The sequence below is a fragment of the Rhinolophus sinicus genome, chromosome 18 (genome assembly GCF_057876585.1).
Source record: "Rhinolophus sinicus isolate RSI-liver-muscle chromosome 18, RSI-T2T, whole genome shotgun sequence".
Lineage (NCBI taxonomy): Eukaryota > Metazoa > Chordata > Mammalia > Chiroptera > Rhinolophidae > Rhinolophus > Rhinolophus sinicus.
This window is the reverse complement of record NC_142518.1, coordinates 117,785,585-117,811,146: the sequence shown is the minus strand read 5'-3', so window position 1 is coordinate 117,811,146 and position 25,562 is coordinate 117,785,585. Positions and strand designations below refer to the sequence as shown.

Sequence of the window (25,562 nt, the reverse complement as noted above, 5' to 3'; positions counted from 1 at the left end):
GGCGGCTGCTGTGCTACCCTGGGCGGCCACTGGGCGGCGGCAGCGTGGGCAGCTCTGTGAGAGCAAATGGCCGGCTGGGCCCATAATGGGTCAGGGAGCTTGTCTTACAACACAACTAGCCGAGGGATTTTGGGAGCAAGTTAGAAATGGCGGAGGAAGAGGAACTTTTGGAATTACTTTCTCATTTTGGGAGCAAGTTCAAAATTGAGACTACCTTAGAAATTTTTCTGTTTTTGAGAACAATTACAAAAGTGGGTCAGCAGACCTGGATCTGCTAGACCGCATACATATAGTGGTTTAAATTTATAAAGAATGGTTCCTTTAAAAATGAAACAATACAAAGTATCTTGAGAGGGAATTTTAATACTTTTAAGTACATTTATTTATTTTTCAGAGGCCTTTTTACATAATGATGTATTTGATCATGTAGTCTTTTACATAAAGCCAACTGTTCTGGTCAAATGTTATGACGAAGCATTTGAAGTCAGTAAGAATTGTCATAAATGATTGAATTCAATCCCTTTCATACAAACAGATTGGTTTATAAGAGGATTTTTATTCAGATTGTTTAAAAACTATGTAAACAATGCATACAATACAAAAATTAGAAAATATAACCTGTTTAGATAATTAAAAAAATGATAAAAAAAAAAGTCAGGTCCACATTACAGCTACATCAGAAAACATTGATTAGGATGAAAAACCATTAACTTTTACTTTTATTTAAAACAAGAACATATGTGCCAGACATTCATCTTCCAAAACAAATGTTACTAAATGCAAAACTCCTTGCTCTTCCAGTTTTTAATGTATTGGGGAAAAAGTACTCGCTATAAAGAAATATAACATTGAATATAACATTGAAATGCTTAGAACTCAAACAAAAGTGAAAATAAGGAAAAAACATAGTAGGAGAAAATTTTAGACTTCTAAAAACACTTTGAAGTCAAGTTCAATTTATATTAAGAAAACTCAACATTTATTGAATGTTTCCTAAGGGCCAGAAAATGTGTACAGGACAAGAGAGAGGATGCATTTCTCATCATCAATATAATTCTGTCTTCCAGCAGCTTACTATTGGGAAAGAGGTTCAGTGAGAGTATACTAACAACAACAAAAATAGATTAGCGAATGAAGAGAGAAAATCCCAGAGGGTTTAAAGATCACACCTGGAAGGATCTGGAAACCATCCTGAAGGTAGGTATTAAGTAAAAAACTAAAGGGTCTGAGATTTTGGCTTACTTGCAAGTTAACATGTGAGCCTGTCTGAATGATATATATGTATACAATTGACTCTCGACCAATGTGGGGAGTGGGGGTGCCGATCCCCTGTGCAGCCAAAAATCCATGTATAACTGTTGACTCCCCTAGAAGTTTACCACTTATAGCCTCCTGTTAACTAGTAGCTTTACTGATAGCATAAACAGTCAATTAACACATATTTTATTTGTTACATGTATTATACACTGTATTACAATATAAAGTAAGCTGGAGAAAATAAAATGCTGGACGGCTGGTTTGCTCAGTGGTTAGAGTGCGGTGCTCCTAACACCAAGTTCTCCAGTTTGATTCCCACGTGGGCCAGTGAGCTGTGCCCTCCACAACTAGATTGAAAAAAAAACAAACACAAAACAATGACTTGACATCCTGGAAAAACACTCTGTTCCCCAATATGCCCCCTCCAAAAAAGAAAATGTTAAGAAAATCATCAGGAAGAGAAAATTCATTCATGTACAGTATATATTTATTGATACTACAGGTTTACATCACCTGTTTAGAGGAGGAATTGTCTGCCAATACCTACGTCAATATTGTCTTATATGATACAAAACACTATATATGTTATAACTATTACAAACACTAGACATGAAAAATAAAAACAATTCTGAAAAAGAAATTCATATTTATTTACAAGTATAGCAATTCATGAACCGATAACGAAAAAGCAGCAATATGATTGCTTAATGATTGCCTAGTGTAATTGATGCGATTGCTTCATGGTAGTAAGGAAATCTCTAAAAAAGTTTCCAACATATTTACTGAAAAATAAATCTGCATATAGGTGGACATCCACAGTTCAAACCTGTGTTGTTTAAGGGTCAATTGTACTGAAAAAATATGGGAACCCTGTGTCAGAGACAAAGACCAGTTATAACTCTGATAAAAGCAGTAGCCAGAGCAATATCTGACATTGTTTTTTAAAGCCTGGATCTCCGCACAGAGACACGGTGAGAGACTGATGGTACCTGCACACGAAGTGGGGTGCATCACAGAAGAACTCAGGAATTAGGCAATGCTGGTCTTACCTAGACCTGCTGGTGACTTATCCGTTCTCCCCGCAAATGAGAAAAGAGGCCTTATATTTATGCTGGAAGGAAAACAAATCTTCCTTAGGGAGGAGAAGGGGACATTACTTTCCTGGAATGGTTCCTGGAAAAAAATACATAAATAAAATAAACAAAGCTCTCTACTATTTAATATAGTGGTCAGTAAAAGAAATTTCCCCCCACTTTTCATAAAGGTTTGCCATGATGGGTGAGAACAGTATTTAAGAGGAAGTTAGAGAAGACAATCACACTCTCTGTGACAAATTTAGTCCATTGGGTGACGTTTATGGGTATGATGCTCAAAATGTGCCCGGTAAAATTTTATGATTTTTCCCGAGAGCCTCTGCCTCCACGTTACTACTATATTCTAAAGAGTTAGTTTGTTAGAGATATGGAGTCATAAAGCAGCACGAAATTGTCAGAAAACTGCATGGTGACCTCGAACAATTACGTTTAGTGGAAAAAATATTCAAGGTGAGAAGAGTAAGAACACAAAATCACAGTCTGGAGCCGGGTTCCGGGGTGTCCGTTATGGTGGGCAGCGGGGAGCCCTCCGGCAATCGGGACTGTGTTTCTGCTGCACCCTACTGCTTTAGGTAACGCGAGTCCCAGCTCGGTGAACACAGCACCTCCTTGTTTGATGAGTCTGTTTCCCTGTATTTGGTTAAGCAGCCTCCCCATTCCTCAAAGATAAGTTTCCCAAGTTACTGTTGGGAATTCAAACACTTATTCTCTCTTTAGCTGGGAAGGATCCACAGAGAGACAGTTTTACATAACGTTGTCACTAAACCACTGTTACCTTAATTTTCTCACTTCCTCAACTGAATTTCAAAAGTGATGCGCTCCGAGGAGCTGAGCAGTGACAGGGAGGTGTATTCACCACGACGTCCAAACATGACATCCGTGTTCCGAGCGCTGTCCGTGTGTCGGCCGGGGCTCTGCCGGCTGCGTCCCCTTCGGTCTGCACAGTGACCCTGAGTGGGGGTGGTTTCCATTTCACACGGGAGGGAACCAGGCCCCCGCGCTGGGGCTCCTCAGCGAAGGTGACGGGTAGTAAGCGGTGAAGACGGGGGCTGGACACCGCGCCGCCTGACTCCTGCTCTCGGGTGCGGGGAGGACGCGCGCCCCGCGGGCGTTCGGGACACCTCAGTTCAGACTCCGCCTCTTGGCTTTGGACACACTGCTTCCTTTTTTTCCACGTCTCCGTTTGAGTGCTCATCAGCCCCCCCCCATCTTCCCTTCATCTGCCTCCTTCTGGCTGAAACAGACGAGAGGAAAAAGTTCGACACCCTGCCCCCAATCCAGGGGTGGCAAATAGTTGTCACTCGACGGCCGGGTGGTGCCACCCCGGACCAGTAGACAAGCAGGCTGGGCGCTGGCAATGAGGGTGTCGCCTGCCGTGAGCACAGGAAGGGCTGTGATGACGAGGCCACTGCACATGTGACACCCCTGCTCCAGTCTGTTCACACAAACCCACATTTTCTTGAGAAGCACAAACAAACGACGTAAACGCATATGTGTGTGTACTGCGGACATATGGTACTTTTGCCTGCCTAGAACTTCTCCTCCTCCTCTGGCAAAACAACGCAACTGTAACCCCCACAACAAAACATGAGGTAGGACCATAAAAATGTAAAGCACACACATGTGAGTGCACACACCCCCCCCCCCCCCCCTCTGGCTCTCCTTGGGGAACTGTCCCTTTCCCCGCCATCAGGCCATAACCTCCCCCACTCCCCCGCCCCACGAACAGACCCAAGACCAGGTCTGACCAATCAGAGATCAAAGCATCCCGCCCTCGCCACCGTGATTGGTTCAGGGATGTGCACTTCACTCAAAGCAGGCCAATGAGACTCAAGCCTGACGGCTCCTGCCCCCTGGCAGGGCTCACCTGATAGGCTGCAAGACCGGAGGTGTTGGTGGCCCTCTTTGTCCTGGGTTGGGGAGCTCTTGGTGCTGAATAGAGCCAACAGGAGAAAGGCAGAGTTAGGATGGAGGGAACCGTGTCCCAAGGAGGTCGTTTCAGCCCCTGATCCTGGCTCAGCTCGTCCAGAGCGGATCTAGTCTGATCTAGTCCAGAGGTAGCTCTACCACGGGAAGTCCCGACCCACGAGCCCGTCTGTTTTGCTTAAGCCAGTTGGAGTCGTGTTTCTGACACAACAGTGCTGTGTTGGAACAGAAGCATAATGCACGAATGACTCTGCGATTTTCCTTGGAACGGGCCTAACGCCTGTGTCCCCTCAAAATGGGTGCGTTGAAACCTGTCCCCCAATGAGATGCATTAGGAGTTGGGGCCTTTGGGAGCTGAGGAGCACCCCTGTGATACAGGGGACCCCACGGAGGCCCCCTGTTCTCCTTCCTACATGTGCGCGCCCAGAGAGAAGCTGCAGCCTCCAACCAGAAGCTGGCCGTGCTGACACCTGATCTCGGACGCTCAGAAACACACAGGTCCCCGGGTCTGTGGCGCTTGTCACAGCAGCCTGCACGGGCTGAGACGTTCCGTCACGCACGTCCACATTCACCTGCCATCCTTCCCCACATTCCAGGCTCTTTGTAGCAAAGGACCCTCCATCCTCAGCCCACCGTGGCCTTTCTTCTCGCAGCAAGGCCCAGTGTACCTGTTGAGACCTTTCGCGTGTCCATCAGTCAGTGGACAATCCCACAGTTTTTAGCGTGGCGTACACGATGCGGCATTCTCTGGCCTCTGCGTGATGACAGCAGCTAGCACGCTCAGCCAGCCACCATCCTACGCAAGTCACCTGCATTAACTCATCTAACGGCGCGACCAGCCTCGGAGTGCTGGGCTCACCACTGTTTTACTGGTGGGGCCACAGAGGCACCGAATGGGTGAGCAGCTTCCTGGGTCAGACACTCCTGACCCAGCGCCAAGCTCTCAGCCTCAGGCCGCACCAGCCTCCTCACCTGCCACCAACACCAGGACGCGCTCCCGCACCTTTCTGCTTTTCACTCCTCCCCTCCGTGCTATAAAGGGTTAAGAGAATTTGTGGAGCAAATTCTAACTCTTTTGTGGAGCAGAAAAGGCCAAAGCGCAGACCATGATAATTGGGCTTGTTTTGTGGGGAGGAAATGCCTGTCTTGGTGTCAGGACACCATGTAGAAACGTGTTTTATGCCACATAAATTAGTCTGTGTGCTCACCCCATGCTGACGGCGGCCTGGGCACCAGCTTAGCCTGGGGGTGGTTCGTTTGCAGCCACCGGCTGCATCCGCCTTTGTGTCTCCCCACAGCAGAGTGCACAGCAGTGGGTGAGCCTCGTCTACACTTGCAGAGGGGTGAGCCAGGGTGGGCCAGGCTACAGTGAAATTAGGAGGCAGAGGCTCAGACACGTGTGTTTCTGGGACCCTGTGAAACTCGATTCTGAGAATCTCAGTAACAGAGCTGAGTCATGGACGCTTAGAATCCCGGGGTCTCAGAATCGCCCTTCTTAGAATCCTGGAAATACAGATGCAGCCCACACAGTGCCGTGTCTCAGCGAGGTGGCAGCCCCCATGTCCACGGCTGGGCCTGTGCCCCTCCTTCCGCCAGCCCCCACCCCCTGTGTGTGTCTGGTTCATCCTTTGTGTCTCAGCTGTGTCACTGTCTCCATCTTTGCTGATGTGGGCCCCTTGGAGGTGAGAGCCGAGCCCCCAGCTTCTCTCATCGTCGTCCTCTCACTGACCCGCCTCCGTGCTCCCAACACCCCCCCCTCAAGGTTTGCAAGGTGCATCCGTGCCCCAGTGGGGGCATCCATGCTATGGCGTGTGTGAATGCTGCATTTCCTTTTATTGCCAAATAACATTCCGTTGTATGACTGTACCTAATTTTATTTATCCTTCAGTTGGTTGATGGACGTTTTGGCTGTTTCTGTCTTTCGGCTGCTGTTGTGACCGTTCGTGCACAAGTGTCCGTGTGGACTCGTGTTTCCAGGTCTTTTGGGGCCTGTGCCGAGGAGTGGGGTTGCTGGGCGAATGGTAATTCTGTGTTTAACGTTTGGAGGGCCCTGCAGACTGTTTCCACAGCAGTTGCACCACTTTACAGCCCCACCAGCGACGTGTGTGGGTTCCACGCTCTCTGCATCCTTGCTAACGCTAGTTCTTGTCCATCTTTTCTGTTAGAGTCCCCTTCGTGTCTGAAGTGTCGTTTTTGAATAGCATTCCTGCAGTGACTAGTGACTTTCTGCATCTTTTCATCAGTTTGTTGGACATCTGTGTGTCTTCTTTGGGGAAGGAAAGAGTTATTCAACACTTTGGCCCATTTTTAATTGAATCACAGGTCTTTTTAGTGAGTTGTAAGAATACTTTACATTCTCTGGATGTAAGTTCCTTATCAGATTTATTATCTTCAACTACTTTCTCCCATTCTGTGATCTATCTTTTTACCTTTTTATTTTTCATTTAAGTTGACATACTATATCCTGTAAGTTTCAGGTGTGATTGGACACTTACGTACCTTACAGTGTGACACCCCCCCCCCCCACGTAACCACCTGTCACCACGCAGGTATCACAGTATTGACTGTAACCCCCCCTCACTTTCTTGATAGCACCCTTTGCAGCACAAAGCTTTTAAATGTAATGTCGGCCGATTTATCTTTTTTTTTTTTTTTTATCACTGATTATTGTCATAGCTAAGAAAACATTGTCTAAAAGGTCATAAAGCATGAAGATTTACTTCTGTGTTTTTTTTGAAGAGTTTTATAATTTTAGGTCTTTTTTATGTCATGTTACTTTTTTTTGGTCATGTTACTTCTTAAAGAATTAAAAAAATTTTCCCCAGCTTTATTAAGGAATAATAAACAAATAAAATTATATATATTTAAGTTGTATTATGTGCTGTTTTGATACATGTATATACTGTGGAATGATTACCACAATTAAGCTAATTAACGTCTGTCACCTCACAGAATTGTTTTGTGGTGAAAACACTTAAGATTTAACTCTCAGCAAATTTCAAATATACGATCCGCCTTATTAACTGTAGTCACCACGCCATACATTAGTTCTCTAGAACTGAATCATTTTGCGTAATTGAACCTTTGTAAACTCTGACCAACATCCCTGCCTTGTCCACCACCTCCCGGACCTGGCCACCACCAGGAGGCAGGTTGGGCAGGTGCAATGCTTGGGACCACGGCAGCACCGCAGGCTCTGCGGAAAGCCCTGCTTGGGAGGTCAGGCTGTGAAGTGGGTTTCGTGGCCTCTGGTGTGGCCCTCTGGCCAGGCTTCCCTTTACGTGAGATGAATGATGCGCCTTGATTGGATTTTGGGGTTCTCTGCAGCTGAAGTCATTCCCATAGATCCATCCACCTGTCAGCGTGGTTCCCAAGCAGACCAAAATCCACATTTTGTTTTGTTTCTGGAAATTGAGGTTTGGTTAGTGCCAGGGCTCTTTGTAGGTTTGAGTTCGTGAAGCCAGCTCTCCAGCTCCCAGTTGGTCACAGGTGTATGGCCTTGGTCACTTGCCCCAAGTGAGCAGAGTTTTCCAGACTCTGGGCATCTCCTGCAAATGGGTGAGTCTTCCCCATGGAAGCCGAAAAAGCAGGGGTTAATTTTCTTTTCCAATTAGCTCTGCATTTTCTATAAAGATATAATCCTTTATTAAGTTAATGAGGCATAATCATTATTAATTGCTAATTATTCATAGTTGCTTGCTCTATTTAAAAGAAATGATGCCATTTAGAGCAAGATTTAAAGATATGCAAATATCAAACGCTTCCTTCAAATATTCAGCTATTTCAAACATTCCTTGAATATTCAGCTGGGGTACCAAGCAAGCACAGTGACTTTTTTGTCAGGAACATACTAATTTTGCTCCAAATTCCATGACATGGGAGGTCAAGGTGTCCTCCCCCCATCCTTGGCCACCTTCCTTACCTTCTGAGTGGCGGTTCCCCCGTCTGTGCAATGGGGGCTGTTCGCACTGAGCGTGTTGAAAAAGCCAAGAAAAGTGCATCAGGAAAAGTTACCCTTGTTTCTCAGGCTCTGTGCGGGCACCGAACACCGTAACAGAAACATCAGACACACGGCAGGGGCTCCCGCACTCCTGATCCCTGTGGGTCGTGACACTCGATACCAGTAACCCGTTCTGTTTTGGAGACCATCTTACATTTAACAATGCATTGTTTTCTGATTATGGAGCCATGTTTACTCGTAGAAAACCTAAGGGATTTTAGGAGCATATGAAAAAAAAAATCTTCCATAAAACTACCCACTAAAGATTTCAGCTGTACGTGTTGTGCTTCTCTCTTCCACTCTCTCTCTGTGTAAAAATAGTGGAGTCATCTTATATACATATTTTTCTACCTAACTTTTCCAATATGTTATAAAAATTCTTCTCCCTGCGGGTGTTTTACCTTCCATGTTTAACAACAGAAACATATCAGACTTTGGAGTAGGGTCACTTGGGGCCGAGAATTCACAGCTTTGTCGTGTCTTAGGTATTTGTCCCTGGGAAAGTCTCCGTCTTCTCTCATAGGGTGAGTGTGGGGTATAAATGAAATAAGGCCGTGGGCCGCTTGGCACAGTGCCTGAAATGTCGTGGTCGGTGCCTGTGAGTGGTGGTGGCTCTTAGGGACACAGATGGTCGACTCGGTGGTACTGCCGTGAGCGGCAGCCCTGGATGCACAGTGACATGAGCGGTGGGAGATGGACGCCCCTCTCCTGGGTAGTAGTCTTCACCTGCTGCTCCTCTCTGCTGCACACACCTTTCCCCGACTGCTAAGCCAGGGAAGCGAACTGGAAGATCTCACCCTTGCAGGTAAACGCTTTCATCCATCTGCTCACAGCCAATTGGCCAGAACTCACTGTGTGACCCCCAACTTCAGGCTCTGTCAGGTACCCGGAGAAGGATACCCCAGTGCAGCTCCACGGACTCGCCGTTACAGGCCTGTCTGCTGTCCTGAAGTCAGTGCACGTGTGTGATGCGTCCTCAGCCCTGACCTGATGTCCCATCAGCCTGAAGCCGGGCTCCCAGTGTCTCCACGCCAGCGCTCTATGCGTCTGAGTCACTGAACTGCAGCTGTGAGCAAATGGCCGGGCTGACCCCAGTGCAGTATTCCATCAGTGCCCTGTCACCACCCTGATCTACAGCTCGTCCGAGGGCCATCGGTCCTGGAAGGGACAGTGTCAGGCCCCGCTGCGGCTTCTGGGGGGTCACTCAGTGGGCCAGCTGAGCTGAGGGGTCCCTGCAGGAAGGGGTGCTTTTTTGTTTCTGTTCCCTCTTCCTTCTTCCCAGTTAATCTCACCCTCTCCTCTTCCCAGACCCTGGCAGTGGGGTACGAGGGGAAAAGGTTTTAAGGGCCAGAAAAACATGGGCGTGCGTTGTGGCTTTGCTCTCTACTGGCTCTATGTCCTGGGGCAAGTTGCGTCCCACCTCTGGGCCCTCATCTTCTTCTCCATGGAATGGGAACAGGATGGGCTCTCTGACTGCTGTCATTCTGTGGTTCTGTGCCTCCATGTCCGAGCCGGGCCCAGAGCTGCACCCCAGCTGGACTCGGACGCTGGTGTCGGCGTGGGTGGCCAGGGGAGCAGGAGAGCCTCACAGAGCCAGGCAGAGGCTTTTTCATGGTGCATCACGTTTTCTGCTTTGAAACGGGAGCTGAGAAATAGTGGGGGGACAACGCGGGGTGAGCAGAGGCTGCGTTACAGGCTCCCAAGTCACTCAGTGAAACCCCATGACCCCTCGGGGGGGCATGACACCACACCACCCGCTCTCGGGCGCTGGCTGTTTCCACATCTCTAAGATCTGTCTGTGTTTGTAAAAGCACCTCCTCCTTGGATGTAAGAGGAAGCCGAGGCTCGTGGGAAGGGAGGCGACGCCCACGGTCCCCTCTCCGGGCAGGCAGTGGGCGAGCAGAGGCAGCTCAGGGTCTGAGATGAGCGGTGGCCACTGGTCCCTGTGCCGCCCTCTGTGGAGCAGAGCAAGTTTTGTTCACTGCCTCTGGGCCGCGCTGTGTCACTGGCCTCTGGGGGCTGACCCCTCCGTGTGACGGACTGCTCGTCATACCCACAGCCACACTCTGTAGAGTTTCATCTCATTAGTCAAATTAAATCTCACTTCTGAACCTGGACTATCTGTCTGATAGACTTCAAGTAAATTATCATTTTATTTATAGCTCCCCGTCTTCCAGAAACTTAAGTGGCAATATGTTATCTGGCTCATAAAAAAATAAAAATAAAATAAAATAAAATGACACCTCGAGCAGGGCTGTGACTAATTAGGGAGACTTCCACACGGCTGCTAATTTGAGACGCTGAAATAAAATGTGTGCCAGCCGCAGCCCGCAGCAGCCGCCCGAACTCCAGGGGACCAGGCTCGCGCAGCTGCAGGCTCAGGTGTCACATTAAGTCAGACAATTATCTGACGGGCTGAGCTCACTCGCAAAGTGCCATTATAATAAAATCCTTCAACTGCTTCGCGGGGGCCGAGACACCCACGGGGGAAGGTTGGGCGATGTCAGGGGTTCTGCCCGGGCACTAGGTATTATCTGCACGCAGCTGTGGCAGGTGTGTATTGCAGAGGCTGCAACGGAGGCCCCGAGTTTGGGGGCCGGGCTTAGCAGGAACACGCAGAACAGGTCTGCGTTTGTGGGAACCCACGCTGTTTACTTTTTGCCTGCCAGCATTAATTTTTATTTGAAATAATTTTAGATTTACAGGATACAACAGAGCGTTACAGTCCCCAGGTACCCGTCACCCAGCTGCCCGGAATGTGAGCCTCCCACGTAGCCACGGTTTATTTTTGTGCCAGGCACTATTCAGGTGCCAAGGACATGGAGGCCGTCTGTGTCCTCAGGGAGCACAGCCTTGCGGTCGGTCGCACGAGTGGCCGTGATGCCCAGACGCTCTCAGACGCCGTGGAAGTCGGCATCCACGGCTGCTGCCCAGTGGCCACTGCAGCACACGCTTGCCATCGGCAGCATGCGTGGCCCTGCGTGAGACGCACCCCAACTCAGGGCCAGGAGAGAAAGGAAGGCGCTGCGGGCGAATGGGGTGTGTGTGTGTGAGGACACGGCACCTGGAATCCTCCCGTGTGTGACCTGGGACAAGCCACCCTACGTGACACTGCAGAATGGGGTGACACCATGCGGACAGTGGGTGGCGCAGGGAGTGAACGAACGATGGAGTGTGCATTTGTTCATCTGGACGCCGGCAGGCGGGTCCTGACAACTCTGTGCCCCCCCGCCCCCTCTCCCTGCAACCCGACCTGTCCCCCCGGGTGTCTTCTCCATCTGGCAGCCAGACGGGCCTGTTGACAGCGTCATTTGGGTCATGTCCCCTGTCTGTTCAGGACCCTCCACGGCCTCCGAAAAGAAATCAGAATTCTCAGCAAGGAACATAAGATCAAGAGGAGCCGCAGGGACGTGTCAGCAGTGAACACAATGCACAGGGTGGAATGAAGACCCAGTAGGTGTGGGGGGACCTTCAAGCAGGGCGCACGCAATCGGAGCCTCAGGGAGCGAGCGATAGGAGCGGGTGGGCAGACCCTCAGGAACGTGCCGACTAACAGAGGCTCTGACTGCCGGGTCACGGTCCTCCCAGAGGACAGCGAAAAGGGCGGGGGTGAAAAATACTTCACAAATGGCTGAAAATTCCGCAAATGGACAGAATCCATAAATCTAAAGGTTCATGAAGCTGAGTGAACAAGACACCACCACCTTGAAAGTGGCCAGAGTGAAATTCCACATTACCTGTCGGGAAAACGAGAACAACAGCAGATTTAAAAAACTAGAACCCATGAGGGACAGAAGGAAGAGGTATAGTACTGTTGAAACATTGAAAGGTAAGAATTGGGAACCCATACGTTTGGTTACAATTGACATTCAATATTATTCTTGTCACACAGTGCGGCCTGCGGGGAGTCATGCAGGGTCTCAGCTCCCGCTCCCCACATAAGAACGCAGGACACGGTGAGGCCAAAAAGGAACAACCACGGAGCCACTAGGTCGGGGAGTCGTACCACTATATTCTCGCTGGCGGCTGGGTTAGAGACACAGGAAGCAGGAGCCACACTGTTCGCAACCCTCACTGTGCCGCCACTTGCTAGCTCAGCCACCATCTCCTTGCTAGGCCCCCATTTTCTACTAGCGTAGCCACGGCAGTTATATTAGTGGCCAATGGCTCACTGGTTACAGCTGACGGCCAACTAGCCACAGCTGACGGCCATCCAATGACAGTTGATGGCCGTTTACTACCTGAGCCAGCACCTTTCTACTTCAGCTTCAGGTGGACAGTGCAGTGGACACAGTCTGTGAGGTGATCTCCCTGATGTGTAAGAAAATAAAAAAAAATACAAATTAGGAAACCAGAATTTTGCATCCCGAGAAAATCTCCATCAGGAATAAAGGACAATCAAGACACATTCAGATGAAGGGAAACTTAGGAGAATGAGGGATGGACTCACACTGAATGGCTGAGGGGAGTTCTCTGTGCAGAAAGGAAACGAGACGCAAAGGAAACTTGGAGCCTGAGGAGGCTGAACCATGCAGGCTGTTCTGGGAACTCTGCTGCTCCCAGGCCTTCGCGTGCACTCGCTGGCTTCTCCTGGACCCTCAGACGTGACTCACATGGCCCTTCTCTGACCCCCCTCACCCCCCCACCAGCTGTTACAGCACCTGGTGTCCCCCCGCCTGCCTGCCCGCCCGCCTGCAGCACCTCTTCCCTGGAGGCAGAGTGTGAACCCATAGGAAGTGAGAGCTGGGGTGGACGAGACGTGTGGACGGAGGCAGGCAGGGCTCCACGCAACTGGCACAAAGGAGAACGCTGGCTTGTGTGTGCATCTCACACGGCCATCTGCTTTAAATGCATAAAATGTCTCTGGAAGACTTCCCAAGACTCTGATAACACTTGTTTAATTCCGGGAATGAGTTTAACTCTGAGAAAGGAGCCTGGGCTCTAAGCAAATAGTGAGGGAGGAAGCTGGCGTGGTGGCGGTTTGGTTTCTGTTCCTCCAACACGACTGAGACCAGGACGCAGACGCAGGTGGTTTATTTGGAAGCACAGTGAGGGCGAGGAGGTGAGACCAGAGGGAGGAGGGCCGTCCGGGTGCGCTCCTGGGCAGGTCGCTGCGCGGGCACCTGGGCTGCGCCTGTGGGATCCCTCTGAGGAAGCAACGTAGGGTCATCCGTCGGGGCTTGAGGAGGTAGGGCCGCTGGTCACTGACCTCCAACCCCTCTTGCTGTTGACACCCCATGTTCGCACACGAGCGTGCATCCAGGTGGGCTGAAGGGACCAGGAAACACGCTGGTCACGATTTGGACTTGGTTAGTGTTCATTGGAAATACGTGACCATATTTCTCTTACGTGACCTCAGCCTTGCAGCTAGAACCGCTCACAGCAGGTGGGCCAGGGGACCCAGTACAATGAATGTCCCTTTCTCCAGCGGGCGGATTTGTCTCTCGCCGCCAAGCTCAGAAATGCTGGGTCCCTGCCACCTCGGCGAGGGCCACCGCGTGCTCCCAGGGTCTCAGCATTAGTTCGTGAACCGCAGCGTCTCCCTGCTCACCAAGCACTGTTAGTCTTAATTAACCAGTTTGCAGGCAGCTTTTCAGCCTGTCAGGTAGTGAAATGAAATAATGAGCAGGGCCAGAAGGGCAGGGAGGCCACGGTCAGCGCTCTGCAGCACCGCGCCTCGTTGCCGCTTGCTCTCAGAGGGTTTTCAGTTTGTTTTTGGCCACTTTCCTTCCTCCTAATCGTACCTGCAAGCCAGGGGAGCCATGTCAGGGTGGGGCGCTGGCATCAGGTGGGGGTTCCGCCCCCCTGGTATGGCTCGGTTTTCCCAGGCGAAGTATCTTTATGTAACACTGCAGGGATGGGCTCTTAGCTTTTAAAATAATGACTCCATTTTTAAAACTATCCCTGCTCATTATAAGAAGTTCACACAGTGCCAAAGTAGGAAGGAGGAAGTGAAATAAATCACCGAATCCTTATACCTAAAAATAACCGTTGTCAACATGAACTGCGTGTCAGTCCCGACAGACAGACAGACAGAGATGCTGTACTAAGTAGAGGTACAATAGGTGCTATTTAATCAGAATATAATGTGCTATTTAAATAAGTTATTAAATTTTCTTGAGTTTAACAGAAGAAACAATTTAAATAAAACTGAAGGATTTGCTAAACTATAATCCTTCACCATAACTACTGTTCCTCGTAAGAACCCTCTAACGTCAAGGAAAAAAAAAATTGACAGAAGTAGGAACCAGTATTTTTTTTAACTTCATGTTTTAATTTTGGGCAGAATTGTGACTCCTGATGTGAAAGATGAAAACCGTTAGCACATGTACGTCCTACGCGATGTCCCAGCCCTGCTGGTCTGTGACTGCCTTTACTTTCACTTGGTCACCGTGGGTTAGTTCACGCCTTGCTCTGGACACCTCGAACCCAGACTACTGAGTCTGGAGACTGTAATTAAACGGACTCCGTGCTCACGCGGTCACTTATCGACGTCCCATATTCTTTGTTTTATTATTTTATATCTTTCTTTCATTTCTGATTTGTTTCAGACCTAAAGCAGGTTTGCCTGTTGCCTACATATACATACTGAGTGGCATGAAGGCACGTTCTAGAATTATAGCTCCCCCTCCTCGGACCTCTGTGGACGTGGCTCCCCTTTCCTCCTGATGTTTACAGCTGTCAAGGACAGCTGAGCCCCCTTGACATTCCCTCTCGTGTGTGACCTGTGGGCTTCCGGCCGCCCCAGGCGCTTCAGCAAGGTGTGCGCTCCGTACCTCTTCCTGGAGGAGCACAGGCACCTTCATTCAGAAGGTTCGGTTTTGCCTTCTGATCTCAGGAGGTCTGTCCACTAATTCATTTGCATTTGTTCCTTTTGTATTTTGTGCGTTCTCTGCTGCAGGGTCATCAGTGATCTTAACGTGGGAGTCCTCTGCCCTCCCCAGCTGCCCACCACCTGTCCAAACACTTTGATCTCATGGCCTTGTTTCTGTGTTCCAGTAAGAATAGTGTCAAGCCTCCTTCTGTGTTAGGAAACTCTTTTCAGCTCCGTCTGCTTTATCCTCTGATGCTTGTACGTCACTCATTGCGCAGGATTATCACTGGGTCGGTTTCTCGCCCTCGCTCTGTAACCTCCCCCGATATCTTGTTTTTTGAGAAAACCCTTTTGTCTTTGAATATTCAAAGACAATTCTGTTCTCATGAGGTGCTTCCCCAGGAAGCGCTTGTGCAGTGTTTCTTCCTGCTCCTGGGGGTGTTTTCCTCCAGAAAGGGGTCCTCATCTTCAGCTGCTGCTTCCTGTGTCGTCCTTTCTCCCCATCCCCATAGTAGGTTTGCATTACGGCTGTTTTCTTTCTGTCTTGTTCTCGTTCCCAGACGACGGCTGAATTTCCCCTCTTCTCTTCCCAGCCCCGTCTGGTTGCTTCGCAAGCCACAGCTGGAAAGCTGGAATCTGTGTCCTGGATGCTTTTGTGTGGCATGGGTTAGGTGGGCGGAGCTCCGAGCCAGAACTGCAGACTGTTCCTGGGGACACCTTCTGCCTTCCAGTTGTTCCCCAGCTCCAGGTGGCCACAGGAGCCTCCGTCTTCACTGACGGTGTCAGCACCTACTGCTTGCTCTCCCTTCCCACCCGCCCCTCCCCCGCGAGGCTCACAAGCCCATAACCAGAGGAGGCAAGGAGCTGCCACCTCTGTCCACCCACCCGGCTGACCTGGGGATGTTTCGGGAACTGGGCCCATCTGTCACTGCGCCAGGACCACCAGTGTGACATCATGGGCACCCTCGTGATCCTGGGCGCTCTCTCCAGGCCCCCGTCCCCTTGGGCTCCTGGCTCGGCCCCTCGGTCACAGAGCACCCTCTGTCCCTCCTCAGGTGGCCCTGCTGCTGGCTGCAGGGCTGAGATCTGTGATGCAGGTGGTCCCATCACTGCGGGGACACACCCTGTCCCACACAGTTGTCGGGAGGGTTTACGGGGCTGGAAGTGTCCTCGGAGACGCTGGCATCTTCCCTTGGCACAGGCCCCGCCCCTGCCCGGCCCCACGCGTCACGAAGCGGCCCTGCGTGTGCGCCTATAACCTGCTGCTCGCAGGAGTGGGGGGCGGAGAAGCCGCACGGCCTGGTTTGCTTGGGTGGCGGAAATGTCCGAGCTGCCTTGGGAACGAGCCTTCTTCCCATTCACGGTTCTTCGCAGCTGACATATGGTGGCGGGAGCCGAGGAAATAGGCCCATCCTGTGTCCCCAAAGAATTGAGCCATCTTTTTGCTGGTTGCCGCCTGCCACCCCTGCTGAAAGGTTAATCTGGCTCCTCTCAACGAGCACATTTATCACCAGGAAGAGGCCGGTTGTGGGAAATATCGATCAGCGGCCGCCCGGCCTCTGCTCGGCGGGAACCAAGCGACGGTCAGTCCACGGCTTGGTGCTGGGTGGTGGGAGGAAGCCGTGGCCTCCGCAGCTGGAGGATGGGGGATGGACGCAGGACGTCTTCCTTCCAAGGGCCTGTCCTGCTGGCTCAAAGGGCAGGTGGGGTCAGTGTGGCTGGGCCAGGATTGGGACTCTCGGGGGTGTGACCCACAGGTGGGGGCTGGCTCATGAGAGAAAACGGTGTCCACAGCGCAGCTGGCCCGTCTGTTGGAGTAACTCCTTGATGTAGAACCGGCACTCAGAAGACGAAATTCAGCGGAGGCCCTGACGTGGGCTCGCCTCCCCTCCCTACAAGTCAGTTGCTTCCAGACCCTGCCAACCCCTTGCACACACTGTGCCGTAATTTAGCATTAAGTCTGGGTTCCGTCGGCTCCTTGAACCCTTCCCTCCCTCCCTCCCAACTGCCCGCCCGCCTGCCAGGCCCTGGGCTGAGCGTCAGGAAGGAGAGAGGGCCCAGTGCACCCCCGACTGGCCCCCAGTCTCTCGTAAGGAGAAAGACTCTTCAGCAGGAAACTGCTTCACGGTTCAGTAAACTCTCTGTCTGGAGGGCCAAGGTGACTCACTGTGAGCATAAGATATGCTCTGATTAGGGGAAGAGCCAGGAGGGCTTCAAGGAGGAGGTGGCTGTGGAGCAGTGCCTTAGGAAGGGCTGGGATGTGTCGTGGAAGGTGCTGGCGTGGAGACAGGCGTGTGCGTATCGAAGGTCGCCTGTGCACAGAGGACAAAGGTAACGAGTGTTGGCAGGTTTAAAAACCATTGGGCAGGAGACAGCTGCTTACGAGCATTTCTGGCCAGCACGGGAGGGACGATGAGCAGAGCACCCACTGCCCAGCGGGTGACGAGGAGAGAAGTCCTGGAGGAGGCCAACCCTCAGCGGAGCATTCAGAGCTTCCAGAAAGGAACGAGGCTGAGAGACAAGATGGGACTGCTCAAGGCAGTGCACGAGGGGGAGCGGTCCCAGGACCCACTCGGTAGCTCGTGCCTCATCCCCGTGTAGGGGGAGGAGGAGATGTTCTTGGGAAAAGGGGCGAGAGCAGATCCCGGGCAGGCCCGACGCTGAAGGAATCTGACAGTCAGAGGGTGGCAAGGCAGAGGCGGGGGGTAAGAAGGGGAAGGACGAGCCCTCGCCGCACCTGCAAAGTGCACCTGGTGTGACTGATGGATGCGGAGGGGACCTGAAGGTGGGGACACTGTCAGGGCCCCCCCCGCAGACCTGCAGGGAGGGGGGATGAGGGCATGCGAGAGATGGGACGACAGGGTGAGACACTGAAGAGACGGTGCCCAGGACACACAGGGCGGAGGGGAAGGGACCGACAGGACTTTGAGGCGTGTACAGCTATTACAGCTACTCTAATAAATGTCACTGTACTACTTGTCTCACGAGGACCTTGTGAGATGCCAGCAAACTGAAGACGGACAAAAAAAGGAACAAAGCACATTTTTTTACAAACGATAGTCTGGGAAATTGATTTTGTTCAAAGGAAGTGAACGCTAGAAAGGAAAGCAGTGATCACCACGAGACATCATAGAAGACGCACCCTGCTCCTTTTAGGAGCGAGTGGGGAGGGGCTGCGGTTTTGGAGGCAGACACTCAGGTCCGGAATCCCCACTTCCACACCTCCTGCTCTGTGACTCTAAACAAAGTCGCTCCCACTACCAAGCAGCCCAGAACCTCACCCCTGGGCCTCAGCGTCCCCCTCTATACAATGGGACAAGTCCACTTACTGTTTTTATCATGAAATTAAACAGGACAGGGGACGCAGAGCCCCAGCTCGCGCACTGACCGAGTTAGCTCCCAGCTGACGGGTGTAGTAACTCATTTATTTTCTCCCCAAAACAACGCTTTGCGATAGGAACTGTTGTGATCAGCACCCTGGTTTTACAGGGTAAGAAACGAAGCCCAGGGAAGTGACAACACTTGCCCGAGACCAGAGAGCCTGACCCGGCGAGGGTGCATTTAGCCACCTGCCCCACGGCCATCCTGGGGTTCCCGCCGCTCTGGTCACACGTGAGGGAGAGAAGCCAACGAAGGCCGCAGCAGGCCAGCGTCTGCGTCAGAATCAGCGCGGTAGGCATGCTCAACACCCCCCTCCTCCCCACGCCCCACTCACACCCCACACACAGCCTGGAGCCTTCGGCCTTTAACCAGTCAGCAGAGTGGGCTGGCATCACTCAGGGTTTAATGAACGATTGCGGGAGATGACACAGGAAGGGCCTGAAAGTTCCAGAAACTCGCCCTGGGTCAGAGGGGCTGGAGCTGGGCTTTGACCCCAGGTCTGTGTGGTCAGCACCTCGACAGCTCACAACGTGGGAGTTTCTGGTGTTGCCGTGGTTTCGACACAATCTCCATGAGGATTTTACTGTGAATCACAGGGTATTACACCCTCGAGGAGAAAGAGCTTTGCAAATATGGGGCCTTGACAGAGTTTCCAGAACCTTTCAGACTTCTCTGCTCGTGTGTGTGGCAGAGACAGGCAGACAATTCCTTTGGATTCATACCTCTGACGGGACTTTCCCCTGGAATGTGAGGCTTTACGGCCTCCTTTTCTCTGAGGACACAGACCAATAGCCCGAGGACGAAAATCCCCTGGACTCGCTGGGGCAGTTCTATTTCCTGTGACAAAATGACACACTCGCTGTGGCATCATCTGGGTGATGATCTGCCCACCTCCTGGGAGGCCAGCGAACGTGTCCCGTGTGCCGCACAGGGCGGGGGTCGGCAGGGGCTGCCGCGCCCCATTTCCCTACCTCCCCTCAGGGAGCATGACCACAGCGCAGGCCACCAGCCAGAAATACCTGCGAGTGGTCTCGGTTCCTGGGCCCGGAGCCTGGAGGCCAGGCTGCAGCTGCTCGCGCACGTTTACCTATGACCCCGCCTGACGCGCCCCGGCTCACACTGCACGCGGCCTCGTCTGGTGAGGCCGTGACCTGCACCACGTCCAGCATTTCCCTGATTCTTGTTCGTTGACTTGGCAGTCCACTGTCCACTAGAATGTGAGGTCCGTGGTGCCTGAGGGCACGAGCCAGGCCGTTTCATCCTTGCTGCGTCCCCTGCATTAACACACAGGAGGTATGTGATCAATGCTTGTTGGATTAATACATTCTTATCGGGGTGAGGATGGGGGAACCATGGACATTCACGGTTCTATTCAGCTGTGGCTTTTCCAGAATCTTCTGCCCACTGAACTGAGTCCTACGCATGGATGGCTGCCTTGGTTTCTCTACTTAGACCCCGAGTCTGTGGCCAGGCCAGAACCTGCAGCTGGCTTGGCTGGGGCTCTGACACTCTGCCCAGGTTGCGCCACATTCTGTCCTCAGGGAGCTGCTTCCTAGCCCTGACCCCTCACCCCGCTGTCTGGGATCCTACAACAGGCGGGGTGACTGACTGGAACAGCCTGATGCCCTCGAGTGTTTACAGCCATGACTTGTCTGCATCTGTTCCCTGACAGACAGCAACTGTGGCCAGAAATCAAACTCAAGTTTGGACGCTGTGCATCACGTTTCCCAAGCACTTTGATAGGACCAGCATTAGGGGCGGGTTCGTGCCTGCTCTTTCCTCTTTTGTCTACACCATCATGGTCACCACCACCATCAGCAGCATCAAAACCACCATCTCCGTCACCACCACCACCACCACCATCTCCGTCACCACCACCACCACGTTTGTCACCAGCAGCAGCAGCAGCATGTGTACAGCACACAGGTGCAGAACCCAGGCTCTTCACATGGATGCGGATCTCGCGGCCCCACCAGCACTGAGCCCTCAGAGCCTCACGTTCTGATCTACAAAGGATGATGGTAACGACCGCAAGAGTCATGATGAAGACCCAGTAGAAAATGCAGGCCAGGCCACGAGCTGAGTGGGGACAGTGAACACCTACCAGTGTTGTCATTAATATTAGTATCGATGCTCCCTCCCTCCATTTATTACGTGGGAGCTTTTACTAGAAATCAGCTACTGAGCTCTGCTGAGCCGTTTGTTCGCTCATTCCCCTGCTCACACACAATGGCTGCTCCGTGTAGCTGTTGTTCTGGACCCCAGCAGGTTGGGGGTGAATGTGACAGACAAGGCCTCGGCTCTCATGCGTCTTACGCCGAGCGAGGAGGACAGACAAGGAACGACCCCACCACGGCACCTTTATCTAGAAAGATCATTCCCATGTCACAGACTAACAAGTAGCAGGAGCGGTGGGGGGTGTGGCGTCCAGGCCCCTCCCAGCCACTGCTGCATCTGCCCTCATCCTGCCAAGCCACGAGGCCACCGCCCAGCGTCCCCCCCTCCACTTTTTGAATGCGCCTAGAGACCCCTCCGCTCGGCCGCTTGGTCTCTCATGCACCCTCCTGGCCCCGAAGTCACTCCAGCTGTGTCTCGATGGCATCTTGCTTTCCTGGGAAACACACCAGGCTGGGGGAACAGCGTGTCTCCTCGGTGAATTTCAGCTGAGTGCGTTTTATTTCCAAGGACGGCCGTTAAGTAACAGCAGGGGAGAAACGTCTGTGGAAACCGCCCATCGAAAGCCAGTGGCTCGACACACTGTGCTGGCGGTGCCGTCACCGCTGTGCCGTCACAGTGGCAGCCAGGCCGGGGCCAGAGGCTTCGGGGCTTCATTTGCTCCCATCGATTTCCTTCATAGATCAGGTTGATACTAGACGTTATAAGGTTAATTTTGGATGATTAACTTCTCCGTATCGGGATATCTGATTTAGTTTTCCTCTCAGACACTTTCTCTCCATTGATTTTCAATATTGCACTTTCCAAGAGGGAGGTAAAAGGCTTCCAAAGGGTCTGTCAAGCACAGGCTCCCCACGGCGCCTCAGTCTCCCACACAAATACCTGCCCAGGGCGGGAGGAACCAGGTGCAGGCAGCTGGGGCCTTCCCTAGCCTATGCCCGTTGGGGAGGCTGGCAGGGCTCCTGACCCTGGGGACACCAGAGCAGGTCCAGGGGGCGGTGAACAAGAGTGTTACCTCTGGGTCTGATGTCCAGCCTGCCGTTTACTTGGGACCTGGCCCTGACAGCCGTGTAGCCTCTGCGCCTCAGTTTCCTCTCTGAGTACAGTGGGTGCTTGCCCTTGTGGAGCCAGCATCCAGCTCCTCCTGTTCTGGTCCCAGGAGCCTCACCTCCTCAGCTTGCCGCGCTTCCGCTCACCCCCGGCCCTTTGCACGTGCTGTTTCCCTTGTTCGTTTCATACTCTCCTCTGCAGGCCCCTCCCGCCTCCCACCCAGGCCTCCTCTCGCTGGCTTCTCCGCCAGCTGCTCCTCCCGGTGCCAGCATCTGCGCCCTCTCACGCTGGACCACGAGTGCCGTCAAGCAGGGACGGCCTGTCTTGGGCAACAGTATGGAGCAGGGGGCCTGACACGTTGAGACCACACTGGATGTTTCGGAAAGAATGACTCAGATCAGCAGACGGTTCTGGAATGTGATGGGGAGACATGTGGACTCTGCATGCCCTTCCCTGCGACTCGGGCACCATGGGGACTCCCTCCTGGCGGCATCCCCTCCCAATGCCTGCCATGCCTAACAGTGCATTCCAGGTACCCCCCACCTCCAGCCTGTTCCTGGCTCCCAGCTGTAGGGCCAGGGTGAGCACATGGAAACTTCTGGCATTCCCTTCAATCCTAAAAAGGCTGGAGCCAGAATCAATCTGGTGCCCACACTACTGACCCGACTACGTGCCAGACACGTTTAAATACTTGTTCACTCCTTGAAACTTCACCCAACCCTGAGTGTCAGGCAGTGTCGCTCCATTCGTGCCCACAGGGGGTGATACCAACGCCCACGGAGGGTAAGTGTCTCGCCGAAGCTCACACAGTGCAGCTGGGACCCCGCCCCCAGGGGTCCTACTCAAAGAATCCACGTTCCTACACGACAGATGTGAATGAGAACGCCGGCTCTCCCTCTGAGCCTGTTTCCTCCTGTAAACGCCCGCGCACTGTCTCTGCCTCAGTGTGCCCCTGTGACGTTTCAAGGGTACGAATGCCACGCCCTTAGCCCACTGCCTCACGGCACAGGTCCAATTCGTGCCTCTCCCCGGCCTGTTACCTGTAGTGGGATCCACTGGCAGAGATTTCCACAACTATTGTTCGGCGAAGCTTTAGCATGTTGGGGATAAGGTGAGAAATGGGAAGAACAATCTGTCTTTCAGTGAGGGATGGCTCTGCGATGGAAATCCTCGTCCTGCGGCTGCGATTTAATTAAACCTGTCAAGATGTCCCCAGCAAGGCCAGGTGGCGGGAGGAGGCAGCGGCGCTCTCGAGAGGAAACGGCCGCAAAGATAAAAACTGCAGAACCGTGGACCAGTCCAAGGGCCGTGGTGGGGGTCCTGGGTCCCCAAGGTGCCCGTCCCAGAAGTGTGTCTCAGCCTCGCCTCTAGTGCCGGCTCGATGTCTGGGACGTGTCTTCAGGGCAGTTGAGCCGTGGAGCCGCTTAGCTGAGATTGGCACTAAGAGAGGGTTGTCCTGCTCGAAGCCTGAACCAGCGGGCCTGGGGCATCCACTCCGGACTCACGAGTGGCTGGAGTCTGGAGACGAGCCGCAGTTCTGTCTGCTGGGCGGCAGGGACGTCAGTCTGTGGTGATTCTAGGTCTCTGATTTTGTCGTCCGCAGTGGTGCGATGGCCGGTTCAGGCAGAACCGGGCTTTGAGAGTTGTCACGAAGACGTTCAGACTGGTCTGAAGGCACGTAAGTGTCACCTCCGGCCGCGAGACACCTAGCTGCAGTGAAGGTGGACGGCGTTTCAGGTTGGGTTGCCAGGTAAAGTACAGAATGCCCAGCAAAATTCCAAGTTCCGGGAAACAGCCATCTTTTTTAGTAATTAGCCATTTTGTACTAAAAATATGTGTCGCTTATGTGAACTTCAAAGTGCACCGGGGGCTCTGAGTGTTTATTTGGTAAATCCAGCAATCCTTCTAGGGGGAGGCGGCCCCTAGGGGGAGGGAGGACTGGGCAGCTGGTCAGACACGGGGCTGGCGGGTGGGGCTTGAGGGGCATGGCAGGGCCACCCGGGTGGCCGAGGACAGTCAGGGAAGACTCTGGAGGGACGCCAGTTTTGGAGGGGCCCAAACGAGGCAGAAGTGCTCCAGGGAAAGGAGGGTGTGTGGGTCCCGTGCACGAGTGGCACGCACAGTCAAGGAAATAAGAGCCAGCCTGACTTCTTCAAGACCTGGGGATCATTGTAATGTGGACGGATTGTGGGGTGCAGGAGGGGAGTGCTGGGAGGCAGAGGTGGGCAGGGCCAGACCCAAGGGCATTCTTTGCCAAATTATGGCTTTTATGAGCACAGTCCAGTCTGCCCACAGGGGCTTGGTCCTCAGCACGACCTTGGAAATACGGTGTCCCGGCCAATGTCAGCCACTCATGGCCGAGTCCAGCGGCCTCTGAGGTGCCAATGTAGACTCAGCCCAGTGGTGACACTCCACAGCGAGGGCACCACTAATGCAATCACTTTCTCCCTCGTGAGGCGTGAGTGCAGGGAACGAGCAGGCTGTGCAAACTCCCTGGTTCACCATCCCCGGCAGCCACCCCACCCCGTGGGCTTCCTAGGGAGAAGCAGGGAGGCTGGGAACCGCGTGACTTCGGGGTTCCTCTTGCACGTTATGACCCCATAAGTCCTTCAAACCCACTGGCAACAAGCTGTGTGATCTCTGAGTGTCTCCTCTTTAAATCCTAGAAGACACACCTGCTGGATCGCTACGCCCCTGGGGTTTCCTGGCAGCTCAGCTCTCTGAAATACGGACGACCTTCTTACAGAACAACGTGGCCAACCAGTGCGCCCTTTACCTCGATGCAGCCGACGAATTACGCCCCACCTGAGGTGCTGATCAGCGTGTTTGCTTTTATCATCCTGCCCCCGAGTCCTCACAACAGTGTGAAGACCGGGTCTCCTGCCGTCCAGTGGTGGGAGCAGATTCTCTGGAATGAGGGTGCGTAAGCCAAACTCAGTTTCATTTCCCGACAGCTCGGAGGACGGGGGTAGTGGGTGGGGAGTGGGGGTGACAGGAACTCAAACACAGTGCCCCTACTTCCTAAGACAAGTAAATCTTTTGTCTGTGTTGGCCACCTGTAGACTGGCCATCCCGTATCTTCCCCAGTCAGGAGGTCTGCTGTGACTGATACATTCACGCAGGAGGGTTACCTGGCCAGGTGCTCTAAAGTACTTTGAACAAATACACAATCATGAATGACATGGGGACGTGGTCTGGGAGGGAACGAGAAAACGGGGAGGTAAATTTGGTCTGAGGTAGCTGACCTCTAATAAACTACTGTCCAATAGCTTTTGCTGAACTTGACCTTGATGCGAGGTAGGGTCAGATCAGTATGGGGGGGTGGGGTGTTTGACAGCACTGTGGTTGGGGCTCCAAAAGGAACAGATTTCTCATTTCTTAACCTGGGCCCCTGTAACCTTGAGAAAAGTAAGTCATTACATACACTGCCTGGCCTTCAGTTTCCATAAATAAAATGGGGATGATAATTCCACAAGCAGGTTCTCGGACTGACTTTGTTCAAAGTGCTCTGGGCAGTGAAGATGCAGCAAAGGGCAGACGGGGATGCCCTGCTTCCCCCCAGCTGCGGACTCCTCCTGTGGGAGACGGCGTGAGGCACTAAACACGGTCAGCTGGGCAGCGAGGTTGACGGCTGCACCACGGGAGGGGACAGGGCTGTGCCCACGAGGGCCGGCGCCACCAGGGAAGTCTTCTCTGAAGAGACGGGATTTAGCGAGAGGCTTGGACGGAGATATGAGGCTGCCGTTGCAAGAGCTGGGCACAGCACATTCCAGGGGGCTGGTGCCCACACCCTGACGATGGCAGAATTCGTGTGCTTCAGGGATAAATGAAAATACGCATGTGCAGAATTCAACACAGTGCTCAG

At 52.6% G+C, this 25,562-nt stretch overlaps 1 protein-coding gene and 1 long non-coding RNA gene across 3 annotated transcripts in view; one reads left to right on the top strand and one right to left on the bottom strand.

Moving 5' to 3' along the window:
* Positions 1–536: 536 nt before the first annotated feature.
* The window catches only part of LOC109438476 (uncharacterized), a 226,723-nt gene continuing 201,697 nt past the window's right edge, over positions 537–25,562 (bottom strand). For both annotated transcript variants that reach the window (XM_088795022.1, XM_088795023.1), the window contains 4 exons: positions 4,219–4,283; positions 3,127–3,585; positions 2,307–2,430; positions 537–1,604 (listed from right to left, as the gene is read on the bottom strand). In XM_088795022.1, the coding sequence (XP_088651148.1) occupies positions 3,546–3,585; positions 4,219–4,283 (105 nt within the window). In that variant the 3' untranslated portion in view covers positions 537–1,604; positions 2,307–2,430; positions 3,127–3,545. The remainder of the gene's footprint in view (positions 1,605–2,306; positions 2,431–3,126; positions 3,586–4,218; positions 4,284–25,562) is intronic.
* On the top strand, positions 1,080–25,562 carry LOC141569476 (uncharacterized). The gene is made up of 3 exons (XR_012493168.2): positions 1,080–1,197; positions 23,301–23,447; positions 24,364–25,562. It is a non-coding gene; the product is annotated as an uncharacterized LOC141569476 (long non-coding RNA).